Source organism: Pezoporus flaviventris, unplaced genomic scaffold (assembly GCF_033815535.1).
Source record: "Pezoporus flaviventris isolate CSIRO_AGI_PZ_B2104156 unplaced genomic scaffold, CSIRO_AGI_Pfla_v1 ptg000031l, whole genome shotgun sequence".
In the NCBI taxonomy this organism is placed as follows: Eukaryota; Metazoa; Chordata; class Aves; order Psittaciformes; family Psittacidae; genus Pezoporus; species Pezoporus flaviventris.
The window spans coordinates 56,147,570-56,168,145 of NW_026892579.1; the positions used below are offsets into that span (position 1 = coordinate 56,147,570).

Sequence of the window (20,576 nt, forward strand, 5' to 3'; positions counted from 1 at the left end):
CATCAAGCTCTACCGTAGCCCTTTGGAGCATCATGCTGAAGAAGACTGCAAGTAAAGTTGGTGCGAGAACACAACCTTGTTTCACACCATTGGTTATTGGAAAGGGCTCAGAGAGTGCATTGCCATCTCTGACTGGGCCGTGCTGATCTTCATGTAACAGAATAATCATTCTGAGGAACTTGGGGGAACAACCTAATCGCTCCAAGATCAGCCACAGGCCTTTTCTGCTTACAGTGTCAAAAGATTTGGTGAGGTCAACGAAAGTTGCATAGAGCCCCTTATTCTGTTCTCTACACTTCTCTTGCAGTTGTCTGAGAACAAACACCATGTCTGTGGTACTTCTGTTAGCTCTGGAATCATGTTGACTTTCAGGTAGAAGTTCTGCAATAGATTTGGAGGGAAGGAATGCCATCCAGAGGGACCTTGACATGCTTGTAAAGCGGGCTGATGTCAACCTCATGAAGTTTAACCATGACAAGTGAAAGGTCCTACACCTGGGTTGGAGCAATCCCAGGCACAGCTACAGGTTGGGCAGAGAAGAGATTCAGAGCAGCCCTGCGGACAAGGACTTGGGGGTGTTGGTTGATGAGAAAATGAACATGAGCCGGCTTCAGTGTGCGCTCCCAGCCCAGAAAGCCAACCGTATCCTGGGCTGCATCAAAAGGAGCGTGACCAGCAGGTTGAAGGAGGTGATCCTGCCCCTCTACTCTGCTCTCATGAGACCTCACCTGGAGTATTGTGTGCAGTTCTGGTGTCCTCAGCATAAAAAGGACATGGAACTGTTGGAACAAGTCCAGAGGAGGGCCACGAGGATGATCAGGGGACTGGAGCACCTCCTGTATGAAGACAGGCTGAGGAAGTTGGGGCTGTTCAGCCTGGAGAAGAGAAGGCTGCGTGGAGACCTCATAGCAGCCTTCCAGTATCTGAAGGGGGCCTACTAGGATGCTGGAGAGGGACTCCTCCCTAGGGGCTGTAGTGATAGGACAAGAGGTAACACGTTAAAACTTAAACAGGGGAAGTTTAAACTGGATATAAGGAAGAAGTTCTTTACTGTAAGGGTGGTGAGGCACTGGAATGGGTTGCCCAGGGAAGTTGTGAATGCTCCATCCCTGATGGTGTTCAAGGCCAGGTTGGAGAGAGCCTTGGGTGACATGGTTTAGTGTGAGGTGTTCCTGCCATGGCAGGGGAGTTGGAACTAGATGTTCTTAAAGTCCTTTTCAGCCCTAAGTATTCTATGATAGCGTGTACTAATCTGTTCAATAATATTCTTGCAAGGACTTTTACAGCAATGGAGAGCAGAGTTATACCTCGGTAGCTTGAGCAGTCTGACTTTACACCTTTTTTCTTATACAGAGTGATGATGATTGCATCACGAAAATCTGATGGTAGTTTACCTTGTTCCCAACAGCACACAACTAGCACGTGAAATTTAGCATGAAGTGCTTGGCCTCTCTGCTTTCAGAGTTTGGGTGGGATTCCGTTGACCCCAGCTGCCTTGCCAGTTTTCACCTCCTGTATAGCCTTAAGAGTCTCTCCCATGGTAGGGGCTATATCCAATTCAATTTTCACCAGATATTGTAAGATGGGCTGGATTCCTGTGCCTTGGACTACAGGGTTAGCACTAAAGAGTGTTTGAAAATGTTCAGACAAACAATTCAGGATGGAGATTTTATCTGTAAGAAGCTTTTGGCTATCTGCACTAAGTAAGGGGATTGAATCTGGTATGTGAGTCCATACACTGCTTTCAGAGCCTCATAGAATCCTCTGTGGTCACCCAAATCTGTGCATAGTTGAGTCTTTTCTGCTAGGTTGAGCCACCACTTGTTCTGGATGTCTCGAGGTTTCTGTTGGAGTTTACTGCATGCAAGACAAAAGGCTGCTTTTCTTACATGGTCTGAGCAAGGTGGGCTTGATGGGCAGATCTCTTCTTTGTCAGCAATTCGTGGACCTCCTGGTTGTTATCGTCAAACCAGTCTTTGTTTTTCTTTAAGGAGAACCCAAAGGATTCTTTGGAGGACTGCAGGATGCTATTTTTAATATGTTGCCAAAGCACTTCAGGAGAAGAATCTGTAAGATGGTCTTCAAGCCTAGTTTGAAGGTTAGCCTGAAAGCTGTTCCGCACTGTGGCTATTTGAAGATTATTAACATTGAGCCTCCTCCTGGGAATGCCACCCCTCTTAGGTTTGGGCTTAAGGTGGAGGTTAAGTTTGCAACGCACAAGGCAGTGGTCTGTTTGACATTCTGCACTAGGCATCACTCGGGTGTGACAGGCATCACAAACATTTCTCTGGTGCACTAAGAGATAATCAATAAGGTGCCAATATTTAGATTGCGGGTGCATCCAGGTTGTCTTCACGCTGTCTTTCTGCTGGAAAATAGTGTTGGTGATGATAAGCTGCTGCTCTGCACAAAACTCTAGCAAGAGGCGTCCATTATCATTGCAGCTACCAACACCGTGCTTGCCTAGTACTCCTTTCCAGGCTTCAAAGTTCTTACCTACTCAGGCACTGAAGTCACCAAGGATTATGATCTTATCATCTATAGGAACCTTTTGAGTGAGGCTACGCAGGTCAGTGTAGAATTTGTCTTTTTCTGCAGAGTCAGCTTGAAGAGTTGGAGCATATATGCTGAAAAGAACAGCATGTTGCTGATTGTGTAGTGGAAGGCGTAAGGAGATAATACGATCGGATCGGCTCTGGTACAACATTACATCTTTGTCTTCAGTAACTTCTTTGTTTCAATGTCTACAGTTCTCGGGGATTATCTCGGTGTTCTAACTTCAACTCCTCTTGACTCCCATGATTTGCAGCTGATGAGGGTTGGGATGTTCGTGCTCTCATTCAGGTCTGTTGGCGCAGCTTCTTGTGCAGCATTCCCCGCGCCAGGGAGGGACTGTAGCGATAGTACAAAGGGTAATGGGTTAGGTGTAAGGAAGTTCTTTACTGTGCAGGTGGTGAGGCACTGGCACAGGTTGCTCAAAGAAGTGGCGAATGCTCCATCCCTGCCAGTATTTTAAGGCCAGGTTGGACAGAGCCTTGGGCAACATGGTGTGCGTGTGAGATGTCCCTCCTCATCCTTGGCAGGGAGGTTGGAACTAAACGATCCTAAGGTCCTTTCCAACCCAAACCTACAATTCTGTGATCCTATATTCGCAGCCATGTTTGCTGCTACACTTCATGGGTTGAAACTGGCCCAAGTCCTGAGTTGCATCTCTGCCCGGGGTGGGGGGAATTGGGTATGGGATGCTTCCACAGACCTCCGGACCTGCCACATGAGAAACCAGACAGTCTGTTCCCTGTGGGTAGTTCCTACCTTTGTCTCATACTGCTCTGTTCCCACCCAGCCCCCTGTGGTCCTGCATCCTCCCAGGATTTCCGTGCTTCAAGGCACTTTGAGGGAAGTCCTTCTGTGTGAGCAGTTTGACCCCTCCAGAACCAGGCTGGGTTCACTGACAAATCGCAGGAGAGGTGGGAGTTGATGGGCTGGTCACTGCATAAGTTCCTTTCTGAAGGGGACAGTTCCCCCTGACATGAGATGGGGCCAAGGGTAGCAGGATCCTCCCAGCTCATGTGGCCTCAACGGGACAATGGCCTCCTGGGTGGCAGTGCTGCAGGGTCTGCATCAAAGCACGACTGAGGAGGCAGTGGCCAAGCTTGGCCCCAGCCAGATGGGACAGGAGTAGCTTCAGAGCTTCAGTCACCTTGTGTGTCCCCTATGCCAATATAAGGACATGTGCCTGTTGGAGCAAGTCCAGAGGAGACCACAAGATTCTCTGAGGGTTGGAGTACTTCTGCTATGGAGACTGAGAGAACAAGCCCAGCTGTAGAGAGCTGGGCTTGTTCAGCATGGAGAAGGCTCCTTAAGGGGAGACCTTAGAGCAGCTTCCAGTGCCTAAAGGGGCTACAAGAAACCTGGAGGGGGCTTTGGATAAGGGCCTGTAGAGATAGGACAAGGGAGAATGACATTAAATTGACTGAGGAGAGATTTTGATGAAATCTTTGGAAGAAATTCTTCCCTGTTGAGGGAGGTGCCTGGCACAGGCTGCCCAGAGAAGCTCTGGCTGCCCCATCTGTGGCTGCCACATCTGTGGCAATGTTCAAGCCCAGGTTGGACAAAGCCCCGTCCTGGAGCAACCTGGTCTAGTGGAAGGTGTCCCTGCCCATGGCAGGGGAGTTGGAACTGGATGAGCTTTAAGGTTGCTTCCACCCCAAACCGTTCTGTGATTCTATGATGCCCAGAAGGTTTCATCTGGACTCCCCACTGGAATTGGCCACCATATCCCCCAAGGGAGGAACTTGAGACGTCATTAGCTGCTTTCAACAGCTTTTCTATTGTCTCCTCTCCATTTGCTGGGTCTGCACGCACCGCTCCACATCCATACGGACTCTTTGTGTTCACCACGGCAGAGCTGGAGACGCTTTTCCTCAGGAGAACCTGGGCTGATCTCGACTCTGCTCAAGAGCTCTGAGGGAGAGGTAAGAGAAGCGAATCTGGCTCCAGGCCATCACAGCTCAGCTGTGGGGACGCTCCATTGACTGTGGGCAGCGAAGGGCTCGGGCTACCCCTCACATTCACCACAGTGCGCTTAGATCCCGCCAGGGCAGGGCTGGCCCCCTCCCCGGTTCCAGGCACTAACAGGACCTGCAGGAGGGTACCGCGGAGGAGCCGAGCAGCAGCGTGGAAATAAAGCAGCAGCCCCAGGGAATGAAATAACGCTACGATATAGACGCATCATCGCGTTGCGTTACTGCAGACAAATCTTTCTTTCAAACTTGTAAGCCAGGGGAGAGCGCGAACGCAGTCCCCCACTACCACAAATTATGCAGTCGAGTTTCCCGCATTTGGGGAAATCGCAGGGGTCAGCACACCCGGAGTGCAAGGCATGAGCCTCGCCCTGGGAAAACCACCGGCTTGATCATGGTGTCTCCCCTGCCAGGTAAGTATGACTGCCCTTCGCGCACCCACCGCCGCACGCCGCACAACACACACACACCTCACGGACACCGCACGCCGCGCTACCGGGACGAGCCCCATCCCGCACCCAGTTGCCACCGCGACCGCACCGCGCACCTGCCCAGAACCCTCGCACGCCCGAGCCCACGGGGGCTGTTTGGCGTCGCGGCTGTCCCGTGATGCCTCGCGGTGCTCGTTTGCATGGACACGCCCCCACACCAGGGCCCCGCCACTCACCGATGGGCACCGGGACCCCCCACCGGAGCCTGTTGTCGGCCCGGTAAATGCCGCGGCACGGTGCCGTGTCCCGAGGTGTCCGCCCGCGGAGCCGAGCAGCACAGCGACCCGTGCTGGTGGAGGGGTGGAGCTGGTGAAAGGTGTTTAAAAGGGAAAGTCTCCATCAGGGACAGGTTCATCAAGGGCAAGTCCTGTTGAAGTAACCTGGTATCTGTCTACAATAAGGTCACCCGACCGCCTGTGGGGTGCAGGGGAGGCGGTACATGTATTTTTCTGGATTTTTGCAAGGATTTTGATACTGTCCTTCACAGCATCGTTCTGGATCAGGTGTCCAGGTGGGATGAGCAGGTTCATAGTGTGCTGGGTGAAGAGCCAGACATCACAAATGGGAGTTGCTGTTGACTCTCTCAAGGGCCAAGAAGCCTTGCAGAGAGATATAGATAGATGGGAGCACTGGGCAACCATCAACAGCATGAAAAGGAAAAACAACAAATGCCATTTAGGATGGAGTAACACCAGGCACAAATCTAACCTGGGAGAGGAGTGGCCGGAGGGCAGCCCTGCAGGAAGGGACCTGGATGCTGGTGTCAGCAGGGTCAGTAGAAGCCAGCGCTGGGCCCTGGTACCCAGAGGACAAACAGCACCCTGGGGTGCATCAATCACAGCAGAACCAGCCTGTCAGAGAGGAGGTGTCCGGCTGCATTCAACATTGGTGGAGCCTCACCTAAGCACTATGTGGCACTGGGTCCCACCGTTGGAGGACATGAAGATCTTCAGATTTGCCCAGAAGGGGACAAGCAAGCCGTGAAGGGCTGGCAGCATTGTCCTGTGAGGAGTGGCTGAGCACTCGGGGCTGGTCTTGTTTGGAGAGAGGGAGGCTGACAGGTGACCTTGTTGCTCTCTGCAGCTCCCTAAGGAGAGGACGGGGAGGGAGGAGCTGAGCTTTTCTCCCTGGGATCCAGCAACAGGATGCCTGGAAATGGTTCAAAGGTTAGTTAAGCAGGACTTGGCCTTGGTGAACCTGTGCTGACTGCCCCTGATAGTGGCATTATCCTTTAAACACCTTTCACCAGCTCCACCCCTCCACCAGCACGGGTCGCTGTGCTGCTCGGCTCCGCGGGCGGACACCTCGGGACACGGCACCGTGCCGCGGCATTTACCGGGCCGACAACAGGCTCCGGTGGGGTGTCCCGGTGCCCATCGGTGAGGGGCGGGGCCCTGGTGTGGGGGCGTGTCCATGCAAACGAGCACCGCGAGGCATCACGGGACAGCCGCGACGCCAAACAGCCCCCGTGGGCTCGGGCGTGCGAGGGTTCTGGGCAGGTGCGCGGTGCGGCCGCGGTGGCAACTGGGTGCGGGATGGAGCTCGTCCCGGTAGCGCGGCGTGCGGTGTCCGTGAGGTGTGTGTGTGTTGTGCGGCGTGCGGCGGTGGGTGCGCGAAGGGCAGTCATACTTACCTGGCAGGGGAGACACCATGATCAAGCAGGTGGTTTTCCCAGGGCGAGGCTCATCCCTTGCACTCCGGGTGTGCTGACCCCTGCGATTTCCCCAAATGCGGGAAACTCGACTGCATAATTTGTGGTAGTGGGGGACTGCGTTCGCGCTCTCCCCTGATTTAAGCGGTTCAAACAACAGATTGGTTTACAGAGTAGGTGCTTCTTAATAGCTTGCAGATCACTGTTCGTTACAGTACTTTGCCTCTAAAGCCGCTCTTACTATGTCTCCGTTTGCACAGTCCCGCGAACGTTCGCGTATGGGACGCGGCTGCGGAGCATTGTACCTGCCGCGTGAGGAACCGGACGTTATATTCCTCGCGGGGTGTTTCCTGCCTTTGTCCCGTCTCGCTCTGCTCCCACCAAGGCTCCCTGTGGTTTCATGTTCCCTCAGTTCAGGCGTGGTTTCCACACTGCACATGCCGCCCCAAGCTCCCCACAGCCCACGCTGTGCTTGATTTCCAATCCCTGTCCCAGGTGCAATCACACAGACACACGGAGAGGCTGCCCAGGGCTTTATTCATCTCCCGCTGCTGCTCAGTAACCGTGATCCCGTGGCACAGGCTCCTCTGAGGTACAGAGCACCCTCCTCACTTAGGAGGTCTTCTCAGGGGGCCTTGGCCTTCCGGCGCTGGGTGCCCCACAGCAGGAGGGCCAGAGACAGGGTGGTGGCTCCCAGTACTCCACAGAAGAGCAGCACTGGGAATGTGCCCTGTAAGCAAACAGCAGTTAGTGGTCCCCTATGCAGCCCCACTGCCCCATGGTGCTCTGGCGGGGGAGGACCTGGGGGGGTATTCGTCCTGCAGACACTCACCTCACGCAGGCACTTGTACCCGTGGAAGGGGCTGTTGCAGAGGCACTGGACGAGGCCAGGACCATCTGGGGCACAGGCAGAGTTCTCAGGGCACGGCCAGGCTGGTGGAGCAGAGCAGAGGGTCACAAGCCAGGCCCTGCTCCCCCAACCTCCCACCTGCCATTCCCCGCTTTACCGGGCTCACTGGAGCTGTTGCAGGAGTTCCTCTGGCCCTGACAGAGCCGGCTGCTCCCGCTCGTCGTCACCTCCTCCCAGGTGCTGTTCCCACCTGGGCACCCCAGTGGCAGTGGCAGCGCTCTGAGGGGCAGAGCTCAGCACCAGCACTGTGCTGGTGAACAGAGCACAGCACTGGCACCACCACAGGCCCCCTCGGCCCACCCCTGTACTCACAGCAGCTGCAGGAGGGTGAAGCCCAGGAAGGAGCCATTGGGGAGGGTCGTCAGGGGGTTCTCTGTCAGGTCTCTGCAAGCACACACCACATTGGTACGACCGCCCCGACCGACTGCAGCACCCTGCCCTTAACCTGGCTGAGCCTCAGGAGGTTCCCACAGGGCTCACCAGTGAATCAACACACCCCGGGGGGGTGGGAGCCTGGCAATCGCGACAGTGGAAACAGAGAACGCCAAGGCTCGGCCGTGGGGTGTCCCCCAGCCCCCAGAGGGGAGCAGAGGCTGCACATGGGGGCACGTAGAGGGACACAGACTCACAGGACAGCAGTGGAGGAAGCCTCAGCCAGTCCCGGGGGGAGGTTCTGCAGGGAGCAGTTACTCAGGTCCAGCCTGGGGGGGGTAACAGCAGTTGGGGGGTGGCATGTGCCTGGCACCTTACACCCCCTTGCGCCAGGCACGGTCCCTCACCATGACCCTCCATCATGTACCCGCTGACACCCCCTCCCCGTACCCCAGCAAGCGCTCTGGACGAACGCCCCGTTCCCAGCAGCAGCGCCCCTCACTCTCTGTGCCGGGCCGGGATGCACAGTACTGGGCTACGACGGAGCCGTTCCGCAGTGGCCCGGGGCAGCTCCCGCACACCTGGAGGGGGAAAAAAGGAGGGGTCGGGAACCCCCCGGTTCCCGGTATTATGTCCCGGGCAGCCTCCGAGCCACAGCGACACCGCCCGATCCCCGGGACGGTGTCCCGGCAACCCCGCCCCCGGTGGCCCGGCCCCGCCCCGGCCCCGCCGCTCACCGCCGCGCCGCCGATGGTGGAGGGCAGCGGCAGCAGCAGGATGATGAGGAATGGCCCCATGGCCTCGGCGCCCCCGCCCCTCCCGGAGCTCTTCCGGGACCGCCCCGTCGGACACGCCCGCTGCGAGAGCACCCTCTGGCGGGCCCGGTGAGGAGCTCTCGCCTATGCCGGGGGCCGGCGGGGTCGGTTCGCTGTGTGTCTGCACTCGGTGCCCTCTGGACCCCGGGCGAGGCCGTGCGGGGGTTTCCCGCGGCGAGGGGCCGCCAGGGCGCGGTGACCCGCCCGGGGCAGTGGAGCGTGGCGGGGCCAGGGGGGCACTTCGGGGGGGGGGTCCCCGGTAGTGGCCGTGACGCCATCAGGGAGCGCGGGAGGTGCAGGACCGGGCGGAAATGTCCGTGAGGGCAGAGCTGCCTCTCTCCGTGCGTCATCAGTGCGCGCTGGCGGCTGTCGCGACTGCACGTGGGTTGGGCTCCATCGCGCCGGTGGCCGCCGCCGGTGAGTGTCGCACCGGGGCCGCTGTGGCCCCTCAAGGTCACTGGAGCCCCCCCTGCTGGGCCCGGACCTCTGGCTACGGTGGGGTCGGGGCTCGTCCTGCGGCCGCGCCACCGGCGGCGCTGGGGCTCCGGGGAGCCGGGTCTGGGTCCAGGGACAAAAGGGATCGGGCAGTGGGCTGAGGGCACCGGGGGCACCGGGAAGGGCAGCAGGGCCGTGTCCTCGGGGCACCCCGGGGCACTGGGGCTGGGCGGTGCTTCCTCCTCCTCTAACGGTGTCACCGACGACGTGGGGAGACAGGGAGGTGTATGGGGAGGGGGGGGACAGCGGGGACAGGAGAGTTGGGCCCCGGGCAGGGTCACCGGGTACACGGGGAAGTAGGGCAAGAGGATACAGGAAGAAGGAGCGTGGCCACGGACAGGGTGTGTGCTGAGCTTTGGGGGCAGAGTGGGGTGGGCTGGGAACATGGGGACCGACTGGAGGGGGCAGCAGGGCCACCGGTAGAGTTACCGTAGGACAAGGAGTGGAGATGGGGACTGCGGGGCTGGGACGATGGGGCTTCAGGGACACCGAGGGGGTAGCATTGAGCCAAGGCTGCCGAGGCAGTGGAGCAGCCGCCGGTGGAACAGCCGTCAAGGACCACGCCACTGCCTGCCTTGTGTTTAGTCCTCGCAGTGGAATGCGGTGGAGTGACCTTGGACCCGCTGCACTGGGTGGTGTCGTGGCCAAGGCAAGGACAGGGACGGTGGTGTGCGAGGCGGGAGGCGCTGCCCTCTCACCCCCTTCCCGCTGGTGTTGGCTTTGGCACTGCTGCGGGGCCCCGTGCCAGCCCGCTCTGTCCCTGCGGCGGGCAGGCTCGGGCAGGCTGCGCTGGGTGCATGAGTGCCAGCCCTAATCCCACCAAGTATGCCATGGGCAGGCATTCCTCTGCAGATCACGGCAGGCACCGCACCAGCTTCCCACCACAGGCAGCCTGCTCTGTGTCCCATGGCAGCCCCAAATGCTGCCCCACCGGAACAGAGGTATGGGGTGCCTCTGCATCCTGCACCGCCTGCTCTGCTGGTGCCTGGGCCACTGCTCCCCACAGCTCTCTGCTTGCTGGTGGAGGTGGAAGCAGGGGTCTCTGCTCGTGCCCCCTCTCTGCACTGTTCCTGGGACTGCCTGGCTGCCCCGTTCTCTCTGCTATGAATGAGCCAGGAACCCTGAGGATCTGCCTGTGGCAGGGCAGAAGATGCCAGGGCCAGCAGTGGCTCAGAGATCAGATCATCCAGCTGCTGCGAACATCTCTGGGATTGTCGGCTTCCCCCTGTGCATCTGTCTGTCCATCCCTAGCTGTATGCTTGTCATGAGGGTCATCTTATGCTCAGCTGGGCAAGGGGGACGGGGCTCCCTCATGTACCCTCTCGCCAGCACAGCTGGGGCTCCACTGCACATCCCTTTACCCTCCCCAGCCTCATCCATGGATTCCATAGGGCTGGGGGGTGCTGGCGAGGCTGATCCTGCTGGGTGGGCCACTGTGGAGGCGGCTGCACTGCCCCCAGGGCTGGTGGCTGGCGCCAGGGCTGGGTGGTTGTGTTGGGCTTGGCTGGGCTCTTACTCCGGGGGCAGCTCTGCAGGGCTTGGCGGAGCTACACGGTACCGGGGTGGTTGGGTCATGTTGTGCTTGGCCGAGGCAGGATCAGTGCTGCCGGGCTTGGTGGGGTTGTCCCACAGGGGATGGTGGTGTTGGGTTTGGCAATGTGGGGCTGGTTCTGCTGGGCTGGCCGGGCCAGTGCCGCCGGGGTACTGGGTGGGACTGGTTTTGCAACCATAGTTTCAGTGCGAAGAGGCTCCTGTCTCCCTCGGAGGACAGGTGGGTGGGTGAATGGTGCCGAGCCCAGCCTAGAGGGAGGAGAAGGGTTAAAGGAACTTTCCTCATCCAGACTGGCCCCCCCGCACCGGGTCCTTGAGACTGAGACAGAGGAGTGAGCGAAGGTCCCTGCAGTGTCAGGCACAGCTTCAACGCCGACACCCATCTTTCCTCCTGCAGCTCCAAGCGCCAGGGAGATGCCAACCAGGACGTGCTGCCAGGGCAGCCACCAGGGCTCAGTGTGTCCATGAGGCCAACAGGGCACAGCTGGGGTGGGTGGCCGGGCAGCGACAGGTCTTGCAGGGCAGAGGCAAGAGGAGAAGCTCACCATGGAGTTCACAGTGATCGACTACAGCATCTTCGCGCTGCTGCTGTTGCTGTCATCAGCCATCGGGCTCTTCTATGCACTGAGCGGGGGCCGGCAGCGCACGGTGCAGGAATTCCTCCTGGCCAACCGCAACATGGGTTTCCTGCCTGTCGCCCTCTCCCTGCTTGCCACTTTCCAGTCGGCCGTGGCAATCCTGGGCGTGCCGGCTGAGATCTACCACTTCGGCACCCAGTACTGGTTCCTCGGCTGCTCCTACTTCCTGGGGCTACTCATCCCAGCACACATCTTCATCCCCGTCTTCTACCGTTTGCGCATCACCAGCACCTATGAGGTGAGTGGGAACAGGGGCACCCATGGTGCCCAGCACCCAGCAAGATGTGTAGGCAGGTGATGGCCCTGGGAGGGGGATGAGTTGATGCTGCCCAGTGGGGTTTTGGCTCCTGGTCCTTCACTGCCTGGTGCCTCCATACTGGCGCCATGCCTCACAGACAGGACTCCCCTCACCCCAAGCAGCACTGGATAGCTCTGTTGTCTCTGTGGCAGCAGGAGCTGAGTTTTGGGAGTAGGGCCAGTTTCCCCCTCCCCGAATTTCCTGCTGGGGGGGGGGGGGGGGGCATGGGGATCATCCCTGCTGCTCAGATCCCCACATTCCATGCCCTGACCCATCTCCCCACAGTACCTGGAGCTGCGCTTCAATAAGACGGTGCGGATCTTCGGCACCATCACCTTTATCTTCCAGATGGTGAGTGGGATGGGGGCTTGTGGCAGATGGGGTGGGGCCATGCATGGCTGCAGCGCTGCTCTCCCTGCAGGTCATCTACATGGGGGTGGTACTCTATGCGCCTGCGCTGGCTCTCAATGCAGGTAAGGAGGAGAGGAGCAGGGGGGCAATGCTGGAAGCCCCATCCTGCATGAGGGTGCAGCCTGTTAATGGCCTCCATCGCTTCTAGTGACGGGCTTTGACCTCTGGAGCGCAGTGCTCACCATGGGGCTGGTCTGCACGCTATATACGACATTGGTGAGTCCTGTCCCACCACCGCTGCCCGGCTGTGGGGTGCCCTGTGCCGGGCTGTGGTGATGGGCGCTGTGCCTATGCAGGGCGGGCTGAAGGCTGTCATCTGGACCGACGTCTTCCAGACCCTGGTGATGTTCGCTGGGCAGCTGGCCGTCATCGTGGTGGGCGCCCAGCGGGTGGGTGGCATGGCTCGTGTCTGGCACCTGGCCGAGCAAGAGGGCAAGATCTCTGGCATCGAGTAAGTGCCACAGCCCCAGCGTGTCCTGTGCCAAGATGCCTTCACCCATCAGGGGCCAGGTGCCCCACCTCACACCGTGGGGCAGCCGGGAAGGGTGTGGGTTGGGGAAGAGGGATCCTATCCACTCCCATGGCATGGTGTGAGGGGTGCCAGTGAGGACCCGGTGCCATGACCCACTGCATGTGCCTCTCTGCAGCCTGAACCCCGACCCCTTTGAACGGCACACCTTCTGGACCCTGGCAGTGGGGGGAGTCTTCATGATGCTGTCGCTGTATGGGGTGAACCAGGCACAGGTGCAGCGGTACCTCAGCTCCCGCAGCGAGCGGGAGGCCAAGCTGTGAGTGGGGCCCAGGCTGGGGGTCCCATGGCTGGGATGGGTCCCTCCGCTGCCAGCCCCCCAGCCTCTAATGCCTGCCTGGTGCTTGCAGCTCCTGCTATGCCGTGTTCCCCTGCCAGCAGATCGTCCTCTGCCTCAGCTGCCTCACCGGCCTCGTCATGTTCGTCTATGACCGGGAGCATACGCTGGCACCCGGCAACCGCCCCAAGTCATCCGACCAGGTGGGCACTGGGTCCCTCATCTCCTGCAGCCCATGGGGCCGGACCCCCCTCCCTAGGCTTCTCTGGTGCTCCCAGCCCCATGGGCACTCACCCTCCTTCCCCAGCTGGTGCTGTACTTCGTGATGGATGTGCTGCAGGACCTCCCGGGGCTGCCCGGGCTCTTTGTTGCCTGCCTCTTCAGCGGGTGCCTCAGGTGAGCTGGGAGGACCCTGGGGTTGAAGGGTCCCCAGCCGAACCCCCAACACCTCTCTCTGCTCCCCAGCACCATCTCCTCTGCCTTCAACTCGCTGGCCACGGTGACAATGGAGGACCTGGTCCGGCCGCACTGCCCACGGCTGTCGGAGGCGCAGGCCACGCTGCTCTCCAAGCTTCTGGGTGAGGGAGGGATGGCACGGGGGGGCTGGCGCTGGGGTCAGTGGGGTCCTCAGTGCTGCTGTGACCCCCCTGCTCTGCTCTTCCCAGCTCTTGGCTATGGATTACTGTGCCTGGGGATGGCCTACATGTCCTCCATGCTGGGCCCCGTGCTGCAGGTAGGGGTGGGGGTGCAGGGGATCCCCCCCATCTCGGGCACACAGCAGGGGGGCAGCTGAGCAAGGGTCTGGTGCTGAGGGCTGCATCCCCACAGGCTGCTATCAGCATCTTCGGCATGGTGGGAGGTCCGCTTCTGGGGCTCTTCTGCCTCGGCATGTTCTTTCCCTGTGCCAACCCCACGGTGAGTGTCTCCCTTCCTGGCTGGGGCATGTAGCCCACGGAATGGGGCAGTGCTGGGGGGCTGGGGCACCCCGAGCCTGTCTGGGGGTCAGCACCGCCCCTGTCCCCCTGTGCAGGGTGCTGTCGTGGGGCTGCTGGCCGGCTTGGCCATGGCCTTCTGGGTGGGCATTGGAAGCCTGGTGCGCAGCATGGGGGCAGCAGCAGGGACCCCCCCACCCAACAGCACCATGCTCCCCACCATGGGCAACCTCACCACCATCCTCGCCACTACCCTGTTGGCCCCCACGGAGGCCCCTAAGAGGTGAGCGGGGGGGGGGCTTGGGGACAGGGTGCTGCAGGATGGGGGTGCTGCTCCGTGCCCCCCAACTCACACCCACCTTCCCCAGCCCCACAGGGCTGCAGAAGTTCTACAGCCTGTCCTACATGTGGTACAGTGCCCACAACTCCACCACTGTCATCGTGGTGGGGCTCCTGGTCAGCCTGCTTACCGGTGAGTGTGGTGTGGTGGGGGGCTGCTGGCGACCCCCCTTCCCTTCTGCTCACCCTCCACTCTGCCTCTCAGGCCCCACACCGGCAGCATCTGTGGACCCCCGCACCATCTACCCTGTGCTGCCTCACCTGCTCTGCTGCCTGCCCCGGAAGTACCGGCAGAAGCTCTGCTGTGGGGTGGGCTTCCCTGACGAGGTGAGGGTCACAGACCACAGGACCTTGCTTGGTGGGGGGGATGACATGGGGTCATCTTCTTGCTACCCCCTGCTCTGTCCCCACAGAACGCCGACACTGTGGATGCAGTGGTGAAGACCAACGGGGTGCCCAATGGTTTGCCCCTCCCCGGCCCTGGGCAGCAGGAGCAAGAGGAAGGACAGGGCTACATTCGTGCAGCTGGGTCCCCTGCCTACGCTGTGCAGGAAACCTCCTTCTGAGCCTACCCCCCTTGGCATGGGGGTCCCAGACACCCCCCAAGCCGTTCCCCAGTGCCCCCCTGGCCAGGGGGCACAAACTCCCCCCCCCCCGGATACCAGGGGAGCACCAAAGAGCTGGGGGGCTGGATCTCTGCTGGAGGGGTTGATCAGGCTGCACCCCCCTCTGGGCTGGCCCTGAGCCCTGGGGGCTGTGGGACCACAGGCTGGGGGTGTCAGAGCGGTGCTCCCCACTCCCCCCAGGCCAGGACATTGCCCGGTGCCCCGGCCTGGCCATGTGCCTTACACACAGCTCCCAGGCTGGGGGCTGCCAAGGACCCCTCAGGGCGCCGAGCGCCCCCCCTCCATCCAGCCCCCCATCACCCATCTCTGTTTCCATTGTCCCCCAATAAATGGTTCTAGAGTGCAAACATAGGAGCAGCCTGCTCCAGGAGCTGTGGGGACATGGAGGTCCCATCTCCCACAGCAGTGGGGGGGCCCTGTCCCTGGGTGCGGGGGCCTCATTGGCTGGGGCAGATTTATGGCTGCAGCCTTGACCCCTGTCCCAGAGCATGAAGCCGGTGGTGGGGCCTGGCCAGGGGATCACGGTGAGTATAGCTGGGGGACAGCTGCTTCATGGTTGGGGGGTGCAGGACCTCCCCCCCCTCTCCCCACCTTCTGGGTGTCCCTGGGATCCTGTGGGGGGCATCCTGCAGCCAGGAGGCAGGAGGTGAATGCTGGCTGCAGATTTATTGCTGTGGGTCAGGCCAGGCAGCCCCCAGCCTCCCCTGTCCCCAGGCAAGGTGGGAGGCACAGCACCAGCCCCACCAGAGCCCACTCCATGTGTCCCTGGGCCACCACTGCCTGCGATGTGCCTGTGGACCCCTATGCAGGATGGGGGTGTGGATCAAGCACCATTCCCCCTGCCCCGATCCCTATCCTGGGGCACAGCATTGTGGGAAAGAATCAGATGTGAGGGTCTCGTGGCCATGGGCACCAGGGGTTCATGGAGGCCGTCCCCTGGTGCCAGCCTGGGGTCTCCCAACCCTGTGGGCTCATGGCTGTTGGTGGCTGTGGCTGCCCCAGAGGGGCCAGAGCTGGGTGCCCCCCAAGAGCCAGTGTAGAGACAGGAGTGCATTGGCCACTTCTGCAAGAGAGGGAGCAGGATAGGGGCTGGGATGGCAGCACCTTATCCTTCTGTGGGTGACCTACACCTGGGATGGGGAACCCTGGGGAGTGAGTGCTGGTGTGTGTGGGGCACACTGGGGACCAGCTATTAGTGTGCATGGGACGTGGTGGGGACCCCAGAGACCAGGTGTGTCGTGCTTTGGGGGCCCCGGGGATCAGGATGGGTAGTGCTGGTGTGCACAGGGGGTAACAGGGGACCCCAGGGATTGGGTGTTGCCATCATGCACGGGAGACAGTGGGGCCCGAGGCAGGGCTCTCACCTGGAGTAGGTGCAGCAGTGGGTGTCTGTGGGGCAGGCAGGAGGGCAGAGGCGGGGGAGGCCCTCAGTCCAGCACATGACTGAGGTGGGCAATGTAGCTGGTGGCCAGGACAAGGACGTTGAGCTTGCAGAGCTTAGTGCTGGGGGGCACGGTGGGCAGCGCTGCCTGCAGCAACAGGAAGGCCCCGCACATGGCTTCGCTCCTGAGCCACGTCTGGGGGTAGAGGGGACGCTCTGCAGAGGCAGGGGCTGAGGGTGGGCTGGGCACTGCGATGGGGACAAGGACAGCGTTGCCCTCTGCAGTGCTGCCTGTACTGGGGAGCTGGTGAACCTCAGACCCAGCCATGTGCCTGGGGGCAGCCCATGCCCCCCACCTGCACCCCATAGTTCTGCCCCTGACCTGCCTGACATGCTCCCCCTCCCCATGGCAGACACCCCCGGGGGTCCTACTCCTGTGCTCGGCCGGCTCCTTACCTGTCCTGCAGCCAGGGGGCTCTTTGGTGGGCAGAGGGGGGGCCCGGCACCCTGCCTGCACCTGCCCTGCAGTGCTGGGTGCCTCTTTGCCTCCCGCGGGAGCTGGAGGAGGCAGGGGCTGGGAAGCTGCTGTGCATGGCAGACAGCCCTGCTCCGTGCCCACCACTGCCTGTCTCAGCCATGCTGCCGTGGCAGTCCCTGCCTGTGCCTCAGCATTGTGAAGCACTGGTGGGCCAGGTGCCTGGGGAGCTCTGGTGCATCCCCCCAATACCTACTGGCAGAGCCTGACCCACATCCTTGCCTCGGCAGGAGCCTCGTGTCCCCCTCCTTGGCACTAGGATGAGCAGGAGGATTCTGGCTGTCCTGGCCTCCCCTTGCTGTGGCTGCCCGCTGCAGCCCCACTAGCCCCATGGTAAGGCCCCACAGCAAGCCTCAAGCCCCAGGCAGGGTGCTCACATGGGGTCACGCTGGGCCCCAACCTCATGTGAGGCCCACAATGCTACCTGTGGAATGGGAGCCATCACAGTGCACCCATGGACCCATCCACCCCACACTGCAGCAGGGTGAGGACCCTCTGGGGGCAGCCAGGTCAGGGCTGCATTGAGGGGGAGAGAAGTGAGGCCACAGGGAGTCCTGGAGCTGGGGAGACCCATGGGTGACCTGGCTACCCCACCACCTCCACTGCCCATAGGGCTCTGTGGGTGCATGGGAGGTGGCAAGGCTGAGCAGGGACGCCTATTCCTGGTGCCTGTGGGGCTGCGGATGCTCCCCCGCAGCTGTGGGGCGGGATGGGGGAATCATGACTGCTGGGACAGCCCCGCTGGGCAGCACAGGGGGACCGGAGAGGGGCCTGGGGAGGCTCTGCTGCCCAGGGGCAGGGGGTACGGCGGTGCTGCTTGGCTGCGCTGCAGGGAGGCGGCCCCCAGCCCTCCGTGGGGCACACGAGGGGGACGCCCTCGACCATGGGTGGGCGGGGCTTGTGCAGCAAGGGGCGGGACTCGGACCGCAGGAGGCGGGGCTTTGGGTCGGGGCGGGGTTTTGCCTTGAGGAGGGGCTAGCCTATAGGAGGCGGAGTTAGGATCGGAGGGGCGGAGCCATTGTGTGGGGCGGGGGGTGCGTGCCCGTGGCGCCGTGACGCAGCGCCGGGGCGTCGCGGTGACGTGTGCGGCGTAGCCATGGCCCCGCGGCGGCCGGCGGAGCTGTACCGGGCGCCGTTTCCGCTCTACACCGTGCGGCTGCACCCGCGGTGGCCGCTCGCCATCACCGCTGGCGGCGGCGGCGCCGCCAAGACCGGCATCCGCAATGGCGTGGTGCGGCGTAGCGGGAACACGGGAGTCGGGCGGGAGGACCAGGGACTGACGCGGCTGGGCGCGGCGGTGGAGGGGGGCAGCGGCCCTGGCGGGGCCGGCGGGGGTCGAGGCCGCGGGGCCGGCCTCGGTGTGAGCAGGGCCCCGCCGCGGGCAGGGCCCCTCCGCGGAGCCTGGTCTGAGGCCTTGCACCGTCCTGCAGCACTTCCTGCAGCTGGAGCAGATCGGCGGGAAGCTCAGCGCCTCCCTGCTGCACTCGCACGACACCGAGACCCGCGCCACCATGACCATGGCGCTGGCCGACGACATCATTGCAGCGGGACAGGACGCCAGCTGCCACATCCTGCGGTTTAGCCTGCGGGCGCCCGAGCCCGCCGCCGGACATGGCGGTGAGAGCCCGCTACTCCCCGGGGAGGCAGGGACAACACCTGTTGTGGGTGGAGTGGGATGGTCTGTGGGGATGGGGCAGTGATCTGGACCCCTCCCAGCCCTGCCCGTGTTCTCCCGGGCCCGTGGGGGAGCTGTGTCAGGGCTTTGTGTTGTCTGCCCCGCCACAGGCAGCAGGGAGAAGGGGCCGCGGAAGCGGAAGGGCCCCAGCCCGGTGGGGCAAGATGAGACACAGAATCAGACGAGTGAGGTGATGGTAGAGAGTTTGCACAGTGTCCGCACAGATTTCAGCCCCGACGCCTTGCAGAAAGCTGTAAGGTTCAATGCAGACTGCTCACTGCTTGTCACCGGTGGTGCTGATGGCTTCCTTCGCCTCTGGGAGGTAGGTGGGGGGAGCTGAGGCTGGATATTACCATGCCAGTATTGTTGTGTGCCTGGTGGGGAAGGTCTGGCCCCAGCAGTGCCGCGTCAGCAGTGCCTGTGGCTCTGTAATGCTGCATCTTACCCAGGAATTCTGGGGCTGCCGTGGGTCCCGTCCTGTGAGACACAGCTCCAGCGCGTGCTCTGCCCTTGCAGTTTCCCAGCATGAAGAAGACACTGGAGTTCAAAGCCCATGATGGGGAGATCGAAGATATTGCGCTGGGCCCTGACAACAAGGTGGGCATCAGATTTCTCCCTGGCCCTGTGGGAAGAGCCCTCCTCATACAACTGCACTTTCTGCACGCAGGTGGTGACGGCTGGACGAGACTTCCAGTGCTGCGTGTGGCAGCAGGACCAGCTGGTGATGGGGCTGTGCTGGAACGAGAACCTGCCTGGCATCCCTGACAAGGCTTACCGGTACCAGGCCTGCCGGTGAGGGTGGGGAGCTGACAGCAGAGTCCGCCTTTGCAGCCCCATGTGAAGGGAATGGGGGTGTCACTGTTGGCCGTGGCAACTGATGCACCCTTCACTCTCCCATGGCAGGTTTGGGGCAGTGGAGGACAATGCTGGGGCACTGCGGCTCTACACTGTTCAGGTGCCCCACAAGCGGGAGCGCCGCCCCCCACCCTGCTACCTTACCAAGTGGGATGGGAAAAGCTTCCTGCCACTGCTCACCCGGCCCTGTGGCACTGAGGTCATCTCCTGCCTCTCCATAAGGTACCTCAGGGCTGGCCAGGCATGGGGTGGGGGTTGTGGCAGCTCCTGCTCACTGTCTGACCCCCTGCAGTGACTCAGGTACCTTCCTGGGACTAGGCACAGTGACAGGCTCTGTTGCCATCCACATCGCCTTCTCACTGCAGGTGAGTAGTGGGGCTTGGTGGGGATGGGTACAGGGGCAGCCACAGCAGCCTCCTCCCTTCCTGGGCTGCACTGTCCTTCCCTGTAGAGGCTGTACTATGTGAAGGAGGCACATGGCATCGTGGTGACAGACATGGCTTTCGTCCCTGAGAGCCGGCATGGACGAGAGCTGCTGGCAGGGAATGAGGCTGCCCTGCTCAGCGTGGCTGTTGACAGCCGCTGCAAGCTGCACCTTCTGCCCAGCCGACGTAGGTGCTAGGGGGCTGTTGCAGCACTGGGCGTATCTTCCAGGCCAGATGGTGGTCACCTGCCTTCACACTGCTCTGCTCCACAGGCTCCCTCCCTGTCTGGCTGCTGCTGCTGCTGTGTGCCGGGCTCATCGTGGCTGCCATCCTGCTGCTGCAGCTCGCCTTCCCGGGCTTCCTGTAGACCCCCGGCCCGGGATGAGCCCCTGGGGCTGGGCAGACTCCGACGGCCCGGGCCCACCCCATGCAGACTGTGAAGAGGATGAGGGACCAGCCCCGGCGCTGGCGCTCGGGGTGTGAATGGGGGAGCCTGGAGACGGTGCTGGCGACCATGTGGGGCAGGCCCTGGAAAAGAGGGGTCCTCCAGCCCCACCGCCGCTATTAAAACCGGAGGGTGAAAGCAGCGCTGTCGCGTCTGTGCCTGCCGGGGCGAGCGGGTGCGCGGTTGCCAAACGCCCTGGCCACGCCCCCGGGCTATAACCCCGCCCCGTAGCAGCCGCGCTGCGCCGTGCCCCGCCCGCCGCAGTGGTCTCGCCCCGGAGCGGGTGCGTGTCACGGCCGCCGCCTCTTTCGGTGCTGGCACGGGTGCCGGTTAACCCCTGCGCTGCCGGCGGGGCGCGGCCGGGCTCACCCCGGGGATACCGGCGGAGGGTCGGCGGGCGTT

General features: G+C 61.7%; 3 protein-coding genes and 2 non-coding genes across 10 annotated transcripts; 3 read left to right on the plus strand and 2 right to left on the minus strand.

Annotated features, from left to right (window-relative positions):
* Positions 1-4,456: 4,456 nt before the first annotated feature.
* SLC5A6 (solute carrier family 5 member 6) lies at positions 4,457-14,869 on the plus strand. Of its 6 annotated transcripts, none has more exons than XM_061461237.1 (16): positions 4,457-4,475; positions 11,206-11,684; positions 12,030-12,095; positions 12,166-12,217; positions 12,304-12,371; positions 12,452-12,606; positions 12,803-12,943; positions 13,035-13,164; positions 13,269-13,357; positions 13,427-13,539; positions 13,627-13,694; positions 13,790-13,876; positions 13,992-14,176; positions 14,262-14,365; positions 14,438-14,559; positions 14,646-14,869. In XM_061461237.1, exons 2-16 carry the CDS (start codon positions 11,355-11,357, stop codon positions 14,796-14,798), a joined length of 1,863 nt encoding a protein of 620 aa, XP_061317221.1. In that variant the 5' UTR covers positions 4,457-4,475; positions 11,206-11,354; the 3' UTR covers positions 14,799-14,869. The 6 variants fall into 6 exon arrangements, with proteins under 6 accessions (XP_061317221.1, XP_061317218.1, XP_061317220.1 ...); XM_061461234.1 differs by lacking the exon at positions 4,457-4,475 and adding an exon at positions 8,707-8,831 and having other exon boundaries at positions 11,099-11,684; XM_061461236.1 differs by lacking the exon at positions 4,457-4,475 and adding an exon at positions 8,721-8,831.
* Positions 4,781-4,944, minus strand: LOC133273535 (U1 spliceosomal RNA). The gene has a single exon (XR_009744878.1). It is a non-coding gene; the product is annotated as a U1 spliceosomal RNA (small nuclear RNA).
* On the plus strand, positions 6,640-6,803 carry LOC133273527 (U1 spliceosomal RNA). Its single transcript, XR_009744871.1, has one exon. It is a non-coding gene; the product is annotated as a U1 spliceosomal RNA (small nuclear RNA).
* On the minus strand, positions 7,186-8,807 carry ATRAID (all-trans retinoic acid induced differentiation factor). The gene is made up of 7 exons (XM_061461262.1): positions 8,685-8,807; positions 8,398-8,528; positions 8,205-8,276; positions 7,888-7,959; positions 7,673-7,794; positions 7,498-7,598; positions 7,186-7,395 (listed from the first exon to the last, which is right to left on the minus strand). Exons 1-7 carry the CDS (start codon positions 8,742-8,744, stop codon positions 7,291-7,293), a joined length of 663 nt encoding a protein of 220 aa, XP_061317246.1. The 5' UTR covers positions 8,745-8,807; the 3' UTR covers positions 7,186-7,290.
* A 2,932-nt stretch (positions 14,870-17,801) lies between the features above and the next one.
* On the plus strand, positions 17,802-20,315 carry PREB (prolactin regulatory element binding). Its single transcript, XM_061461248.1, has 9 exons — positions 17,802-18,005; positions 18,205-18,391; positions 18,560-18,771; positions 18,966-19,046; positions 19,117-19,241; positions 19,353-19,526; positions 19,597-19,669; positions 19,756-19,915; positions 20,002-20,315. The coding sequence occupies exons 1-9, from the start codon at positions 17,871-17,873 to the stop codon at positions 20,094-20,096; spliced, it is 1,242 nt and encodes a 413-aa protein (XP_061317232.1). The 5' UTR covers positions 17,802-17,870; the 3' UTR covers positions 20,097-20,315.
* Positions 20,316-20,576: the final 261 nt, after the last annotated feature.

Coding starts and splice junctions, on each gene's coding strand:
- SLC5A6 (XM_061461237.1), top strand. CDS start 11,355: ATGGAGTTCACAGTGATCGACTACAGCATCTTCGCGCTGCTGCTGTTG. Junction 11,685..12,029: donor GCATCACCAGCACCTATGAG/GTGAGTGGGAAC, acceptor ATCTCCCCACAG/TACCTGGAGCTGCGCTTCAA. Junction 12,944..13,034: donor AGCGAGCGGGAGGCCAAGCT/GTGAGTGGGGCC, acceptor TGGTGCTTGCAG/CTCCTGCTATGCCGTGTTCC.
- ATRAID (XM_061461262.1), bottom strand. CDS start 8,744: ATGGGGCCATTCCTCATCATCCTGCTGCTGCCGCTGCCCTCCACCATC. Junction 7,599..7,672: donor CAACAGCTCCAGTGAGCCCG/GTAAAGCGGGGA, acceptor CTGCTCCACCAG/CCTGGCCGTGCCCTGAGAAC. Junction 7,396..7,497: donor GGTACAAGTGCCTGCGTGAG/GTGAGTGTCTGC, acceptor GTTTGCTTACAG/GGCACATTCCCAGTGCTGCT.
- PREB (XM_061461248.1), top strand. CDS start 17,871: ATGGCCCCGCGGCGGCCGGCGGAGCTGTACCGGGCGCCGTTTCCGCTC. Junction 18,392..18,559: donor GCCCGCCGCCGGACATGGCG/GTGAGAGCCCGC, acceptor GCCCCGCCACAG/GCAGCAGGGAGAAGGGGCCG. Junction 18,772..18,965: donor GCTTCCTTCGCCTCTGGGAG/GTAGGTGGGGGG, acceptor CTGCCCTTGCAG/TTTCCCAGCATGAAGAAGAC.